The sequence below is a fragment of the Leiobunum rupestre genome, chromosome 7 (assembly GCF_980474605.1).
Source record: "Leiobunum rupestre chromosome 7, qqLeiRupe1.1.hap1, whole genome shotgun sequence".
In the NCBI taxonomy this organism is placed as follows: Eukaryota; Metazoa; Arthropoda; class Arachnida; order Opiliones; family Sclerosomatidae; genus Leiobunum; species Leiobunum rupestre.
This window is the reverse complement of record NC_143390.1, coordinates 47,546,507-47,563,777: the sequence shown is the minus strand read 5'-3', so window position 1 is coordinate 47,563,777 and position 17,271 is coordinate 47,546,507. Positions and strand designations below refer to the sequence as shown.

Below are 17,271 nucleotides of genomic sequence, written 5' to 3'. Positions count from 1 at the left end.
GTTCAGGACAATGTTATATTTTTCATTTCTAAGCCATTAAATAAGAAACAGATGGTATTAAAACCAAATAATAGTTTAACGTTGCGTTTATTTCAATAATATTAAAATTTTATAATTTATTGAATAAAATCTGGCACTCCTGTTGGAGACCTTGCATTTACGGAATTATTTTTCTTTTATCTTCCGCAGAGTTGCGTGACTGTCGCGGCTTGACAGAAGTTGGATGCGGTTACTTTTTCTCTCCTCGAAGAATCGTGCTTTTCAATGAATTAAACAAAACGTTGATCCCGTAATGCGATATTTTTATTGAATATAAGTAAGCATATTTTTTACCTTTTGCATATTATTCAACAAAAACAGCAGATTTGAGCTTCTGGTTTCTATACCGGTATTTGTTTATTGTTGCATTTATTGACAGAATGCCATCCAAGTTAGACCAACTACAGCAGCAGTTCCGTCAGCGGATAGATCAGCAAAAAGAAGAAAAACTCGGCAGTATTAGACCGCGAATTTACAATGAAAACCAGCAGAGAATTCTAGAAAGAGTATCAAAAAGTAACGGCCAATACACCTCGCAACAAAATGGCAACTACTCCAGTGGTTCCATGGCTTCTGTTAATGGTGGAAACCCAAGCGGTTCAATGTCTTCAAATCCAGCCAGTACCCTAGGAGTTAGTCATCCACCCTCACGGAAAATAGGCTCAGGGGTGGATCGCTCTCGCCCACTCAAGCCAATGTTGGTCAAACCAGCAGTTGGAAACGGGCTCCAGCCTCTGCAAACTGCTGAGCAGTCTGAGGCTCTTCAAACCAACTCTCTACAAAAGGCAACGACAGGTAAATATTTTTATTAAAAACACCTTATATTTTATCAAATTCTAAGAATTAAACATTTCTATAATCTATTTATTTAAAGGATTTGGTACGATGGTTTTGAGTTCTAAACCTAGAACGACAAGTTCTTCGGTGCCTGGTAATACAGTTTCTAGCAGGATTGCTTCTCCACCGAGTAAAACTGCCCTTGCACCAGCCACCAAAGTAGAAGTTAAAAAAACTGGTGCGGGTAACAAAGTCATTTCGACAACAGTCAAGCCAAATGAAATCATGAAAGTGAGTACATTTTCAATTATCCTTGATTTATTCTTGTTTGATTTGAAATTAGGACTAGCATGAATCACAACCTTATTTTATAAATGTTGCGAAACAGTTTTATACCCTCCCTCCCAGTTTTTTAAATATAAATAGTATATAATTGAACTGGTGCATGATATATCCTTTTACAATGATTTAATTACCTGTGTAGTAATTTTCACTATTATATATCAATTCTCCTTTTTTTCAAATATAAATAGTTATTTTTAAAGTGAACTTTTAAATATTTGATAGAACCAGTTACAATGCCATTGTCAGTTTAATTTCACTTAATTTCTTAATTACTCATGTAGTAATTTATTATAATTATTTCATATCAATACTAGCCACCCACAGATACTGTAATTTTTATTGCAAACTACTTTTTAAAAAATGCCATAGAAGACTACATACACTGTTCACACCTAAAATCCTCCCTAAAGTTTGATTAAAGTTAGGTCAACCTTTATGTCGAAATATTTACGACTTCATTTCCATAATTTATTTCTCAATAATTTACAAATCCCTATTGTCACATCCTCTTTTCGTTTCCACATCCACAATTATATGAAATTTTTTTGGCTAATGGGGCCAACAAAGTCATGTATTGAACGTTTTTTTTTTCGCGACTTCTAGTCTAGCTTAATTTTTGTAAATGTGGCAAAAAAAACAAGTGGAAGAAAACTGTGTAGGATTTTCTAGGGTTAAAAAAGCTAGCGGAGGCCGGCTTTTCGCCTTATTTGGAAGAGACATCCCACTTAGAACTTTAAAAGGGTGGTGGTAACAGTAAAGGAGCTGGTTTTATGGCCAAACTTTTAGGGTGGAGGGCAACCCAGCCGGGGGACACCGTTTGAGTCATCATAAAAACACATTTTTAAAACTAGGCCCCGCAATTCAGTTCGTGGTTGTTCGGGTAAACTCCGTCAAAGATTACGCAATCTTGTGTGTCTATAATATACGGGGATCTTGTACGTTGTTTAATTAGCGTAGCAGTGAGCTGTTTTGATATTTTATTTCGTTAAAATTCGAAGGTAGTTTCGCCTAGGTATGATTCATACCCGGGGAGTGATCGTGTCTGCAGGTACTACTAGAAATCATAAGCCTGTTGCCATAAATCGTAGATGCTGTTTCATTTCTCAAAGCGTATGATTATAAATTTGAACACTGCCCCAGGACGAAATTTATATTTCTAACTCTTATTTTAAATTTTCAATCCCCCTAATTAAGCTATGCTAAAATAAATTAGCATAATTTTAGAATAATATTTACCCAGGGCCGGACTTTGAGATCCTGGGCCCATAGGCAGATAAACCTGGAGTCTGGGCCCCCTTTTCACGCGCTGCATTAAGTGCATTTACTCTTATCCCTGGAACTAGGCTGTGCCTGAATTTCCCTGATTCAGCGTAGAAGTCTGAGCTCTACGGTTATATTACTAAATAAAAGCTCTTAACAATCGTCGACTTAATATGCGATAATTATGCAACATTGCGATTTAAGGGTGCGTCCGTAAACTGCCAGGCACAAATTTTGGTAATTTTAAAACAAAATCTTCTACCAAGGAATTTCTCCAATATAAATTAAGATTGATATTATAGATTTATGACTTCGAATACAGTAATTACGGTAACTGGAGGACCCCTAGGGCCTAGGCGGAAATACGGCACTTGGTTTACCCATAAGTGCGTCCAGTTACCTCTCTTCCGAATGCAACATTTTTATTGAGACTGAGAGCCATTTCTGGAATAACCACATTTTTCGTGGATTTAACACAGTCGTTAAGCCTAAAACGTGCTCTTTGCGTCGTGCGTATTTTTCTCGATAGAGCTGTACATTTCGAGTATGAAATCAATTCAACGTCACTCCACAGGGAGCTATCAATAACTAACTAAAACGAAGGTGTAAATAATTAGCCATTTTAATTTATGTAGAGCCGCGAAAAGCGCTATAGCTGCAGGATTTGGGTCTGCGTTTTTAACGTTTTATAATAACAAATCGACGGCTTAGTACGTTACTTCATGTGAGCTGTAAAGGTTAATTAGTTTTAATTTGTAAGAAATGAGTTCAACATTAAACCAAAATCAAGAACGAATTTATTTCTACTTAGGTAGAACAGGGTTGCCACACGTCAGGGAAAACCGGTAATTTTAAGCATTTGTAAGAAGTCAGGAAATTAAATTTTAACTTTTTAAAGGTAATTTTACTCAAGTTATCTGACAAATTCTATGATAATTAATTAGTTCCTTTAAAGTTTTGCTGATTTTTTTCAACGTTGCAATAATACTTTTGTACTGAAATGTAGGTTGATTTCAATTTATAAACTTCTGATAAAAGTAAAATAGAAAGCTAAAAATTGTCTAATTTTGGTTTTAAAAAGTCAGAAAAACAGGGAATAATCAGAGAATTTTAAACATGTTGGAGAGTTGTAATATGAGACGATTTTTAGCGTTGCCCAATCCCACTCATGCTCGAAGAGTAAGCTCCTTTGGGACCTTTCCCCAGTATCTCATTGGTTCCCTAAAGCTTACGTGTTGCGACGCCATTGAACATTTCCTCCCTTTCGTGTCTTGGAGTAATTTCGACCATGATGGCCGCGGATCGTTTAATAATCAGCTAGTCATTCTCCCTTGGTATAAATAAATACATCCTCGCTCTGTTAAAAAAAAAATTATTGATTAAACCATAAGTAACATAATAAACATAAGTATGGCACATAACGAAATCGGTTAATGATAGTCTGACGTGGAGTTATTAGGAAATAAGAAGCAGCGTTTGTCAGAAGTACGATAATTATCGTACACGTCGATAATTTCGAGATAATTTTGGGACGAACGATATTTTCAATGGCGTACTATCGATAATTCAGCTCACGCGTACGATAATGTTCGATAACTTTTTTAATTGGCTGAAAACCAGTTTAAACTGAGATTTTTAAACGTAACTTTTCAATCGGTCGAACTTGAAGTGTTATTAAAAAAATTAATTTCACAAGTTTAACATCACTATTTCACACACAATTTAAATCTACTCCCAGTTTTCAGGCATACGATAATTTGTTCTGAGATCGATCATTTTTTGGCTGTGGTACGATAATTTGAGTTTCAGGAACTGGCCACCCTGATAAGAAGTTTCCGAACAGGAAACTCGTCCCTTCCTACTCTTACGTTGGCCAAATAGTTGTTTAATTTGATGGCGATAAATTTGAAATTCGAAAATTACTACCTTTTGAAATGGTGCCAGTGTTTATAATAGTGATTTTTATTTTTAGATTCAATAATACATCACTATTTTCCAAAAGTAAACGTTATTTAGACTTTTTGAAAGCATTTAAATCTTCATTAGGCATTGGCTGCCGGCCAAATACTAGTATAGATCTTAAAAGAAATTGATTTGAAAATCTTCATCGGTTCATTGTGTAAATTGGCGCGTGCTTGCTCGGAAGGGATAATCTTATTGGCTAAGACAAATGCAGATAAATATTGCTAAGCCCACGTGATTCTATTTTATTATCAGAATAAATAATTGCACGTGCGACGAAAAAATGGGCGATATCATCGAGATTCACGCGTTTTGAATTTAAAAACCCTTCCTTTTGACGGTTTTTATTTTGGAGCGAATAATTTCTTTTAGCGTCTATAGGAGCAGCTCGCGGAGAATTGTCAGTCCGTTAATGGTTTACGTTGTCATTGGCGAAACAGTCTATGTTGCTTATGATGAAACGTATGAAATTGATATTAGCTGTTGTTTTATTCCGCAGCAGGCTTTTAATAAATCGGTTCCCTTAGGAGGGCCATGCTGGTTTATGCTTAGGCATTAATTTGTTATTGTTCAGGCGACAGCCCTCCTAGTGTGTCCAGACAATAGCGAAAACTTAGTCGTGCGAGAGAAAGATGTGTTTTTTATACAAAGTCCCCCATACATTGTAAAATCCGGCCCCCGCGCCATTCTCTATAATATGAACGCGGCATAATTGCTAAACCGGGGCGCAAAATGGTTGAAGTCAAGCAGCGTTACCAGTTCCTGAAACTCAATTATCGTACCAGGGCCAAACAGTTATCAATTTCAGGAATAAATTATCGTAAACTGACGGTAAATCTACATTTTGTGAAATTACAATTGTTGATAACATTTAAAGTTCGACGGATTGACAACTTACGTTGAAAAGTCGTACTTTTTTCAGTGTTGGGCACCGCTCATCTCTTTGTGAGCGGATTTGTTATTATGAGCGAAAATGAGCGGTAAAATATCTTTTTAAAAGAGCGCATAACAAAAATGAGAGGACCGCCAATTTTACCGCTCAAAAAAGGAGCTGAAAGAGAGGAGCGATAATTATACCGCTCAAAAAAGAGCTGAAAGAGAGGACAAAAATTTTACCGCTCAAAAAGACGTGAGTGTGAGCGGCTCTTTGACGAAAATGCCCAACACTGCTTTTTTCAGCCAAGTTAAAAATTATCGTACATAATCGTACGCGCAAGCTGAATTATCGAAAAATGCGTACGATATAGAGTAAAATCGACATATGTCGACGTCACCCATGCTTTTTCCTATAGATAAGAAACTGCCCTAATAATGGCGGTCAGAGTCCAAACCTACAGAACGATACTACTCTATAGTACGCCATTTAAATTATCGCCGTATACGATAAATATCGTATGTCTGGCAACGCTGAGGTCAAGCAACTGTGGTTAACCCTCATTCTTGGATTAATTAATCCAAGCCTCATTAGAGTATACAAAAAGTCAAAAATTGAAAGACTGGCGTCAAACAAGTGTAAATATATATACGTAGGGAGAATGGGCTACATAGTGAGACGATACGGGGGGGGGGATACCGGGATCAGAGTCTAGAACCCCCCCCCCCGACACGAGAGGGGAGCAAGAAAAGTCACCCGGGCGGAACCAATGAGAGACGTGGCTGATTAGGGGGAAGGAGCTTACTGTTAGAGCGTGGGGCCAAAGTTAAAAATCGTTTTAACCGAGTCACTCTCCCCAAGTATAAATACATTCTGGCGAAAACTTAAGCTTTATTTTCTGCCATTATAAATTTTAAGTAATAATAACAATAATAATATGTTAAACTACCGAAAGAATTATTGAATGGAAATTGTCAATAAGTGAGGCTACTTTACCTATACCGCAATGTACAAATTTAAACAAAAGTCATTTATAGTACTATTTGTCAATTTTAATTATATGACAGGGCTGACACACGTCAGGGAAAAGTCAGGGAATTTAAAGTATTTGTAAAAATTCGGGGAAAAGTCAGGGAATTCAATTAAATCTATTCTTGGCACTTTTTGAAGCTAATTTTACTCAAGATCTATGACAAATTCTATGATTATCATTTTGGAAGCCTTGGTACGTTTAGTCATGCCGTGCTGAGGCGTATACGTAGGCGCACGTGATAATTTGTTTATTATGCTTGGTTTGAATTTTGCTTTACGCGCGTTAAAACGCTTGTACGCCACAAAGTTGTTTCGCGAGCTAGTGGAAACCAAGACTAATGTTGCGTATTTTTATCGCTAGAGGCGCTTAATTGACTTATGCTATGATGACTTGAGGGTCAAAACATTTTAATACCTCTGGTTCGTGCGCGGGTTGTAACTGCTTGATTAAGAGAGATGGTGATTAGTCAATTATTCCCCGTTTATTTCGCGTTCTTTATTTTTTTTCGTCAGAAAAGGCTTATTTAAAGAACTTTGAAGTTGAACTATTATAATTGCGGCTAGGCGGCGCCTTGGCCAATTTACAACCAGACTTACTTCAAAATTTAAATACAAATTCCAAGAACGTGAAATTTCTTTATTTATCTAGAAATAAATTGTCACACTCAAATATATCAAGTGTTTATGTTCCTTTTAAGCGCATTTTTAAAATACTTTAGGCTTGTTAAGTCTTACTCACAGGGTACTTAAAACTGTTATTCTAGCTACGATTAAAATAGCGATTTTATTTTATGTATAAAAGTTTACTTTCACCGAAGTCTGACTTCTTCGTCGTCATTGTGAGCACTCGCCCATTGAGTCGGTTCTACATGGTGTTTCAAAAGGTAATGCAAAAATGCAGATGTCCTATAATTCCTATAAAATCCTATATGTTTAAAAATGTCCTATAACATCCTATATTTTTAGCAAAATCCCTAAAAAGTCCTATAAAATCCTATGTTTAAAAATGTCCTATAACATCCTATATTTTTAGCAAAATCCCTAAAAAGTCCTATAAAAATTAAAATCCTATGTTTAAAAATGTCCTATAACATCCTATATTTTTAGCAAAATCCCTAAAAAGTCCTATAAAATCCTATGTTTAAAAATGTCCTATAACATCCTATATTTTTAGCAAAATCCCTAAAAAGTCCTATAAAATCCTATAATTTTGATATTTTGCCCATTTCAAATCCCGCCACTCAGTTAAATTGCTAAATTTAGCCACATGATAAATTCATATATAAAGCCATTCTATAGTCTATACTTTTGTTATTGTTAACATGTTTAGCTACTTGTATATTTTTGTGATGAAATGGTTCAATAGTTTCTTTTTTTCAAGTGAAAATCCAAGATTTATTTCACTAATTATAGATTTTGTTTTTTAAACGCATAAAGTTAGTAATTTAGTCCTATAAAATCCTATAATTTGAAGGGGACAAAATCCTATAAAGTCCTATAATTTGAAAAAATAATTATATAAAGTCCTATATTTTTAGAAATATAATCCTATTTTTCCTATAAAAAATTTGAAGATTTGAGTGGGGGCCTGCCCCTGTTATTGGTAAATTTGACTTTAAAATAATGATACTTGCAATTTAATACAATTTTTGCATAATTTGCTTATATTTTGATAAGTTTATTTATTAAAACACGTTCTTTTGACTTCTTAATTTGTCTGAAACAGACGTTAGATCATAGGCGCTACCTTGGAAAAGCTAGCGCCGTTACGCCACCTAGAATAGCCCAATTAATAGAACATAGTAGCAGGGCCCCCAGAGGTCCTATAATTCCTATAAAATCCTATACTTTCAAAATGTCCTATAACATCCTATATTTTTAGCAAAATCCCTCAAAAGTCCTATAAAAATCCTATAATTTTGATATTTAGCCAATTTCAAATCTAGCCACTCACGAGGTGACGACCCGAGGTGGTTCTCACCGATTTTTTCAAAGTTGGGGGATTGTTAGACCTAGATGTAACATGAAACCAGTTAAAGGGAAAAGTTACGCTGGACTTCCGTTTTGCCATGGCAACCAAAAATGTTTATGACAACGTAAAATGAGAAAAGGTCTACGTAAAATAACATGCGAAAATGACAAATTCTAAGGGTCCCGGGACCCTGTGCAAAACTTCAATAAATCAAAAATAATAATTATTTTTAAAAAAGTTATAAAAATTGTAAATTTTACATTTTTGGATTACTTTGGACAAATAGGGGGAATAAAAACCATTTTGGGTGAACTCGAGCTAATTAAATAAATAGGTCTAAATTTTAGGTATAATACAAAATATTTGTAAAACTTATGTCGTGATAACTGCCATATATTTTCGCCGATAAATCTTAAAATTTCTACATTACATTATCTGAACGATGTAAACAGATTTTTAGATTTCGATAGAAAATCTACGCCATTTTATAAAATGGCGGATACAAATATAAATCATGGTGCAATAAGTTAGGTAATTTGTATCCGATTAACCTGAGATTTTCTACATTACATTATCTGAACGATGTAAACAGATTTTTAGATTTCGATAGAAAAAGACGCCATTTTATAAAATGGCGGATACAAATATAAATCATGGTGCAATAAGTTAGGTAATTTGTATCCGATTAACCTAAGATTTTCTACGTTACATTATCTGCCCGAATGAATTCGTACTATAGATTTTAATAGAAATCCGACACCATTTTGGAAAATGGCGGATATCAATAAAACTCATCGTGAGATAAGTTCCGTAAATATTCGTCGATTAATCAGAAATTTTCTACGTTTCATTATCTGCCCTAGCTAATTTGACCTATGGGTTTTCCGATAATAATCCGACGCCATTTTGAAATATGGTGGATATAAATATAACTTATGATGCGATAACTGCCGAAATTATTTGTCGATTTTCGTGAAATTTTCAACATTACATTATCTGACCGAATAAATAAGCCACTTACACTGTGATCGAAATCTGACGCCATTTTACAAAATTGCAGATATCAATATCTCATAATGCGATAACTGCCGAAATTACTTGTCCATTAATTTGAAATCTGCCGTTTGCAAAATAGCGCATAACAATGTATCTCTTGATTGTTATTAGAAAAATTATCGGAAAATTTATTTAAAATGGGTATATTTCGGCAAATTCAAATAATATTGGATGATAAAATGATGAATTTAACCATAATTATTTTATATTAATCCAATGATATAAGAACTTATCCAATATTATTGGATTTTGCCGAAATGTATTAAAATTTACCCATTTTATATGAAGTTTCCTATATTTTTTTATAACAATAACAATACAGAATTTATCGCACCAAGGGATACATTGATATTTTGAAAAACAGCGTATTTCTCTCAAAAGAAATAGGACTAATATACTCGGTCAGAAATAGAAAATTTCAGAATAGTTGACGAATAATTACGGATCTTCTCAGACATGCGCCATTTTGCAAAATGGCTTCGGAATTCTTTCAAAATATTTAATGAAACAGAAAAATTCAGATTTATCGTCGAATAATTACGGAACTTATATGACGGTGAGACATTTTCACACCCGCCATTTTGCAAAATGGCCTCGAATTATATTAAAATTTATAGGATTAATTATCTTTAATAGGTAATGTAAAGTAGAAAATTTCAAGTAATTGGACAAATAATTTTGGCAGTTATCGCATTATGATATCTGCCATTTTGTAAAATAGCGTCAGATTTCTATCACAGTGTAAAGGGGCTTATTTATTGGGTCAGATAATGTAATGTTGAAAATTTCACGTAAATCGACAAATAATTTCGGCAGTTATCGCATCATAAGTTATATTTATATCCACCATATTTCAAAATGGTGTCGGATTATTATTAGAAAACCCATAGATCTAATTAGCTCGGGCAGATAATGAAACGTAGAAAATTTCTGATTAATCGACGAATATTTACGGAACTTATCGCACGATGAGTTTTATTGATATCCGCCATTTTCCAAAATGGTGTCGGATTTCTATTAAAATCTATAGTACGAATTCATTCGGGCAGATAATGTAACGTAGAAAATCTTAGGTTAATCGGATACTAATTACCTAACTTATTGCACCATGATTTATATTTGTATCAGCCAGTTTATAAAATGGCGTCGTTTTTCTATCGAAATCTAAAAATCTGTTTACATCGTTCAGATAATGTAATGTAGAAATTTTAAGATTTATCGGCGAAAATATATGGCAGTTATCACGACATAAGTTTTACAAATATTTTGTATTATACCTAAAATTTCGACCTTTTTATTCAAATTAGCTCGAGTTCACCGAAAATGGTTTTTATTCCCCCTATTTGTCCAAAGTAATCCAAAAATGTAAAATTTACAATTTTTTTAATTTTTTTAAAAATAATTATTTTTTTGATTTATTGAAGTTTTGCACAGGGGGGACCCTTAGAATTTATCATTTTCGCATGTTATTTTACGTAGACTTTTTATCATTTTATGTTGTCAAAAACATTTTTGGTTGCCATGGCAAAACGGAAGCCCAGCGTAACTTTTCCCTTTAACTGGTTTCATGTTAAATCTAGGTCTAACAATCCCTCAACTTTGAACAAAATCGGTGAGAACCACCTCGGGTCGTCTCCTCGTCAGTTAAATTGCTACATTTAGCTATAGGATAAATTCCCTATACCAAGTCATTCTAGTCTATACTTTTGTTATTGATAACATGGTTAGCTACTAGTATATTTTTGTGATAAAATGGTTAAAGGGCTTCTATTTTTTAAGGGAAAATCAAAGACTTATTTATCTAAATATAGATTTTGTTTTTAAATGCATTAAGTTAGTTAATTAAATGGCATATATAGTCCTATAAAATCCAGTAATTTTGTAAAAATAGTCCTATAAAGTCCTATATTTTTAGAAAATTAATCCTATTTTTCCTATAAAAAAATTGAAGATTTGAGTGGGGGGGCCTGTAGTAGACTTAGGGTGAATATGCCACCACGTCGAACGTAAAAGCAAAAAAAGTGTTAGGCCTAACGGATATTTTAAAAGTCGGACATTCAACGTCGCGTCGTTTTTTCCCCGAGTTGAAATCAGCCTTACGTGGTACTGTCTATAAAAGTTTCTCGTTTGGTTAGTTCAATTTGGGGAATTTATTGGGCCCTAACCGAATCTATTGATTTGAGTCGCTTTCGCCCGAATTTTTTCCAGCGATAACTCTTCGCTAACGACGGGACGGAAGGAGAGTTTCCTTCATCGTTGAGAGATTATGTAGGCGCCGGCTTTCAATAAAGCCCCGCTGCCTTGTTACCGATAACAGGCGCCCGTGAATTTCGCACCTATTTCCCGTCGATCGTTTCCTAAATAGATCTCTGTTCGTGCTCTAGATCATTCCGACGATTTATGCCCCCGAGAGGAGTTTTCTTTCTTATTAGGTCAAGTCCGCTACGCCTACCGCTTTTTATCGGAAATTTATATTTATTTCCCCCTCGAAAAGTCGTTGCCAATGAAATGTTCGCCATACCTACGATTCGTTTTGTTAACTTTTAATGATTTCTTTTTTTTTACTACGGCGCATTATGGATAGCGTCGGAAATGTTACTCGGGTAAAGGGATAAATTTCGTAAATTTTGGTTTCGGTTGACACCATTGCCAAAGATACAGTGGCCCTTGTTTTAGTAACCATGATTTAAATTAAACTAAGATTTAAATAGCTAATAAATTAGGATTTAAATAGCTAATAAATTAGGATTTAAATAGCTAATAAATTAGGATTTAAATAGCTAATAAATTAGGATTTAAATAGCTAATAAATTAGGATTTAAATAGCTAATAAATTAGGATTTAAATAGCTAATAAATTAGGATTTAAATAGCTAATAAATTAGGATTTAAATAGCTAATAAATTAGGATTTAAATAGCTAATAAATTAGGATTTAAATAGCTAATAAATTAGGATTTAAATAGCTAATAAATTAGGATTTAAATAGCTAATAAATTAGGATTTAAATAGCTAATAAATTAGGATTTAAATAGCTAATAAATTAGGATTTAAATAGCTAATAAATTAGGATTTAAATAGCTAATAAATTAGGATTTAAATAGCTAATAAATTAGGATTTAAATAGCTAATAAATTAGGATTTAAATAGCTAATAAATTAGGATTTAAATAGCTAATAAATTAGGATTTAAATAGCTAATAAATTAGGATTTAAATAGCTAATGAATTAATATTTTTTATTAAATTAACATTAAATTAATATTTTTTATTAAATTAACATTAAATTAATATTTTTTATTAAATTAACATTAAATTAATATTTTTTATTAAATTAACATTAAATTAATATTTTTTATTAAATTAACATTAAATTAATATTTTTTATTAAATTAACATTAAATTAATATTTTTTATTAAATTAACATTAAATTAATATTTTTTATTAAATTAACATTAAATTAATATTTTTTATTAAATTAACATTAAATTAATATTTTTTATTAAATTAACATTAAATTAATATTTTTTATTAAATTAACATATTTAAATTAGGATTCGAATTATCGCGGAAATGATCGAAATATCGCAGAATTAAAGTGAAATTAATATTAAGATATTATTACCGTGCTTTTTTTGCCAAATTATGTATGAAAACTATTTGATATATCTCCGGACTATAGTTTGCCTTTTGGCCACTAGTTTTATAAGTTTTGATTCGAATGTTCCGACGCCACTAGCTTTCTTTGCTATACAGTAGTAACACTCCGTAGCTTTGGCCATGGCCGCCATTGTGGGCGCGAATTTTTTATAAATAGGAAAAAGCATGGGTGACGTCGTGTGACGTAGAACTGCCACTACTCTATAAATACGCAAAATTGAAGAGCCTGATTCTCTGATTTCAACCTCAACTTAAGTTATTAAAGCAGAAGATCCTTTCACAGGGATAATACCATTAGAGGCCCACTTATAAATACCCGAAGACCTACCAGATGGCGTGAACAGTCTAAAACTTAGAAATGCAAATTATCCAAAACTATAAAAATATTAATATTTCTGTATTAACAATCGTTTTCAAAAACTCTAAATTGGCGCCATAGAGGATAAATAAAATAATTAAATTCGAGCCTCTACAAACTTTGCTTGAATCGATTGTTTCCCTTGAAGCAAACTAATGACTTTCCTTTATGCTAATAGGTGACTGTAGAAACTATCAAGAAGGCTACGCCTCCTTCATCCACTGGTCAAAGCGTTACCACCACTGTCAAAACTACCATTCACAAACGGACAATTACGGTAAGAGATCCATATCACCAAGAATGTATATGTTGAGACAATAAACCAGAATGTATTCAGGTTAACAGATAATATAACCACCTCCCTCCGCCTTTCATTGTGTAATCTTAACTTCGTTTTCCATTGTGAGAGCGCATGGTTACAAAAAACACCCGAATTGTTCGGAATTGGTATACAGCTCTGAAAATTTGTATACACGTGCCTTGAACTATACTCTCGACTACCTAATTTTTATTTTTCAAATAAAACTACTGGAAAAACTTTTATAAGCCAAAACACCCGCTCGTTGCCGAGGAGGCGCACATCTTCATTTAATTGTTTTTTTAAAATGTCATATTTTAAGTTTCACCGCATCTCTGCAACTTTAGATATAAAAAAATGGTAAATCGCGTGTAGCTCGGGTGGTAAAGTTATGGATTTTTTTTAATTAGGCTTAGTTGTGGTTGCCATGGAAGTTCGATATAAAAAAGATTAAATCTGAAGAAAGCGGGAAAATTAAAAGAAAATATCTCGATGTAGTTCCATATCAGGTTTTAAGCAGTACTGTGACATCACCAAAAAAATTTCATAACTTTACCACCTTTACCACCCGAGCTACAAGCGTTTTACCATTTTTCCCTATGGAGAAAAAGAAAAAATGCGGATTTTTTGCTTATAAAATTTTATCCAGTAGGTTTTTTTGAAAAATAAAAACTAGATAGTCGGGAGTATAGTTCAATGCGCGTGTGTATCAATTTTCAGAGCTGTATACCAATTCAGAACAATTTATCACCATGCGCTCTCACAACCAGTGTAGGCAGATAATATCTTCCCGAAACCATAAAAGCAGGGGTTTCATATTCTCTAACTAACTGAATACATTCTTCTTTTAACAATGACAGTTAAAATATATTTTAATAATTCAATCAGCCTGTCAAAACCACTCCTTCAATTCGAAATGGACATTCCTCACCGCTGACCAATTCCACTCCCAAATCAGCCACTGCAGCGACCCGTCGTAGTCCGTCCTTGGCGTCTGCGGCTCCCAAAAGCACTTCGGCGCCATTGGCCAACAGAACCAGGATGTCAGCTCCCGCCATTAAGAGCTCCCCGGGGGCCATGGACCCCAACATGGCGCAATGTTCCATTTGCTCCAGGAACTTCGCCAAAGATAGGATCGAAAAACATCAAACCATTTGCCAAAAAACCTCGATCAAGAAGAGAAAACCTTTTGACACCACCAAAATGAGAGTCAAGGGAACTGAAGCTGAGACTTTCGTTCGTAAAGGTTTTCATAAAAAGGAAGAACCCAAGGTAGGCCACGAGCAACAGTCTGCTAGTTTCATTTAATTCTACCATATTGGGCCGAGCGAGTACCAAATTGATAGAGCCAAATTTGATGCTAGATGTGACAAGATATGTTTAACAGCTGATCTTAGCCAAATGATGAAGTAGCTTATAATTAAATTTAAACCAAAATATTACAAAGTCATCTATTTTGTTGATCAGAAAAGATACTTATTTCTCTTAAGTTTTTTATTTTAATCATGCATGTCCGGTCCACACAAACAAAGATTTTGGATCAACTATAATAGTCTTTACTTGCTCGGCCATTAATCTTGAAATTCGAACAGCAATTAATTCTTTCAAATTCGTAGTCGATTAAGAAAAGTACTTGGAGAAGCAAGCATGAGGAGTTCATCAACAGCATTCGTCAAGCAAAAATGGTGCAGAAACATTTAGAAGCGGGTGGTAAGCTGTCGGACCTACCACCACCCAAACCGTCTGAGAACCCTGACTACGTTCCATGTCCTCACTGTGGCCGCAAATTTAACGAAGGCGTTGCTGAAAGACACATTCCTAAGTGCAAGAACATACTTTCCAACAAGAAAGCCCCTCCTGCTAAGAAGAAATAAGCTCGAGTACTAGGTTGCGTTATTCTCTTTAATTCACCTTGACTTGACCTTGGGGATTTTCATATCTGTGGGAAGCTCTACCAATAATTTACATAACCATCAGCAATTTTGCAACATGTATTAACATTGTTGACAATGTCTTTCAAACTTATGGACCCAATCAACTCTTTTTCTGAAAATGATTAATACAGAATGCTAGAGGTCATTTCAAGGTCGTATGGGAAAACGCAACCTATAACAGTGATTTTGATGAAGTATTTTTAATTTATCAAATTCTAATTCGATAAGAATCAGGCTTAGGCCAAGGCTGTTTAAAAAAAATTTGGTCTTATTGACAGGCACAAGGCCCCATGCACCATGAGATTTTGTAGAGGGCTATGGGCTGGAATAAGAGTTAGAAGAAACATTGGGGGGATGGCATTTACACTACTATCCAACTATATATATATCATTTTATTCAGTTCCTTTTTTTAAAGCGCTTAAGTTAATCAATACTTATAAACTAGTTTTTTAGTTTTTACATCTACGTGCCAGAGGCTTTTTTATACTATACTAACAAGAACATATTTAAGTAATTGAGAATATAGGTGTTTATCCATTTATAGACTGTATAGGCCAGACTGAAAGCCACAATTCAAATTGAAACGGTTATGCTCAAACTAAATTAAGATTTTAATCTTAATCTTTCTGAAACTAATTTTATAGAGGTTTTCCCAAAAAATGGTGAAAAACCGAATCCAGATGGCACCATACAATTGTGAAAATAATTTGTTTCAATTTGAAAGTTTAACTCAAAGGGAGTAGAAAATAAATTAGAAAATGTATTGCTAATATGCGCTACAACTTTTTATTAACGTAACTAGCGCTAATCTCTCTTATGTTTGTTTAACCTAGTGGCAGAAATGTGAATTTCTTTTTCCAACATAAATATGGAAGCATATTCTCCCTTGAAAGGTAGACTCGTACATTCTCAGTAACGTAAAGACGTTCTTGATACTACATATATATGACGGTTAACCTTGATGATACGTGTCACATTGTCCCATGTAAATATATATATATATTTGTACCGGTGTTGTTATCTAAAATAGGTCTGTTTTATGTCGTTCTGAAAATGTTACAGGAATTATATTATACCTAATCATGTTAAATCTGTGGATCTCTATCAATGGTTACCAAGAATGGTCTGATTTATTTTTTATTTGTATACTAACAGGGTAAATAAATCTTCTATATTTCGTATCTATATCGTCATTAAATAATCATTATGAAACATTCATAATAATACTTGGAATGAATCAATGGGAGCATAAACTTAATGGAAAAATATACTTCTAACACGCTAGAAGAATATTGCGATTACACTGTATTACCAAGAACGTATTTAGGCCCTTAAGAACCTTCATCGGTAACATGGCCACACCTTAAAAACCTCACGGTGCGCCATCTGGATATATATTTAAAGTCTTACTTTAAAATGTGTATAAATACATTTCTAAACATGAAATATTTTTTAAAAAGCTTTCAGTTTAAATTTTCATAAGTTGAAACAATTAATGAAAATATTTTAGCAATCTAAAAAAATAAGGTATTGAATTTTGTAATTATGAGCTAATGAAAAAAGGGTTGTGCCTTATAGACGGATACCAAGAGCACTTAGAAATAACTAAGAACTATTCACCCGCTGCCATGATCTTATACTTTGAAAGAAAATTGCCCAAGTGGGATATTTAACCCGCTCTGATTGAACCTTTTTTTCTTAATAAT

At 33.6% G+C, this 17,271-nt stretch overlaps 1 protein-coding gene across 1 annotated transcript; it reads left to right on the top strand.

The window, feature by feature from the left end:
• Positions 1–193: 193 nt before the first annotated feature.
• Positions 194–16,704, top strand: LOC149936545 (uncharacterized). The gene is made up of 6 exons (XM_090154051.1): positions 194–316; positions 419–834; positions 914–1,107; positions 13,511–13,609; positions 14,519–14,902; positions 15,247–16,704. Exons 2-6 carry the CDS (start codon positions 420–422, stop codon positions 15,502–15,504), a joined length of 1,350 nt encoding a protein of 449 aa, XP_090010177.1. The 5' UTR covers positions 194–316; position 419; the 3' UTR covers positions 15,505–16,704.
• Positions 16,705–17,271: the final 567 nt, after the last annotated feature.

What these genes read in the sequence shown, in the direction of transcription:
- LOC149936545 (XM_090154051.1), top strand. Translation starts at nt 420, where the DNA reads ATGCCATCCAAGTTAGACCAACTACAGCAGCAGTTCCGTCAGCGGATA. An exon ending in TCTACAAAAGGCAACGACAG is followed by an intron (nt 835 to 913) that starts GTAAATATTTTT and finishes ATTTATTTAAAG; the next exon opens with GATTTGGTACGATGGTTTTG. An exon ending in ATAAAAAGGAAGAACCCAAG is followed by an intron (nt 14,903 to 15,246) that starts GTAGGCCACGAG and finishes TCAAATTCGTAG; the next exon opens with TCGATTAAGAAAAGTACTTG.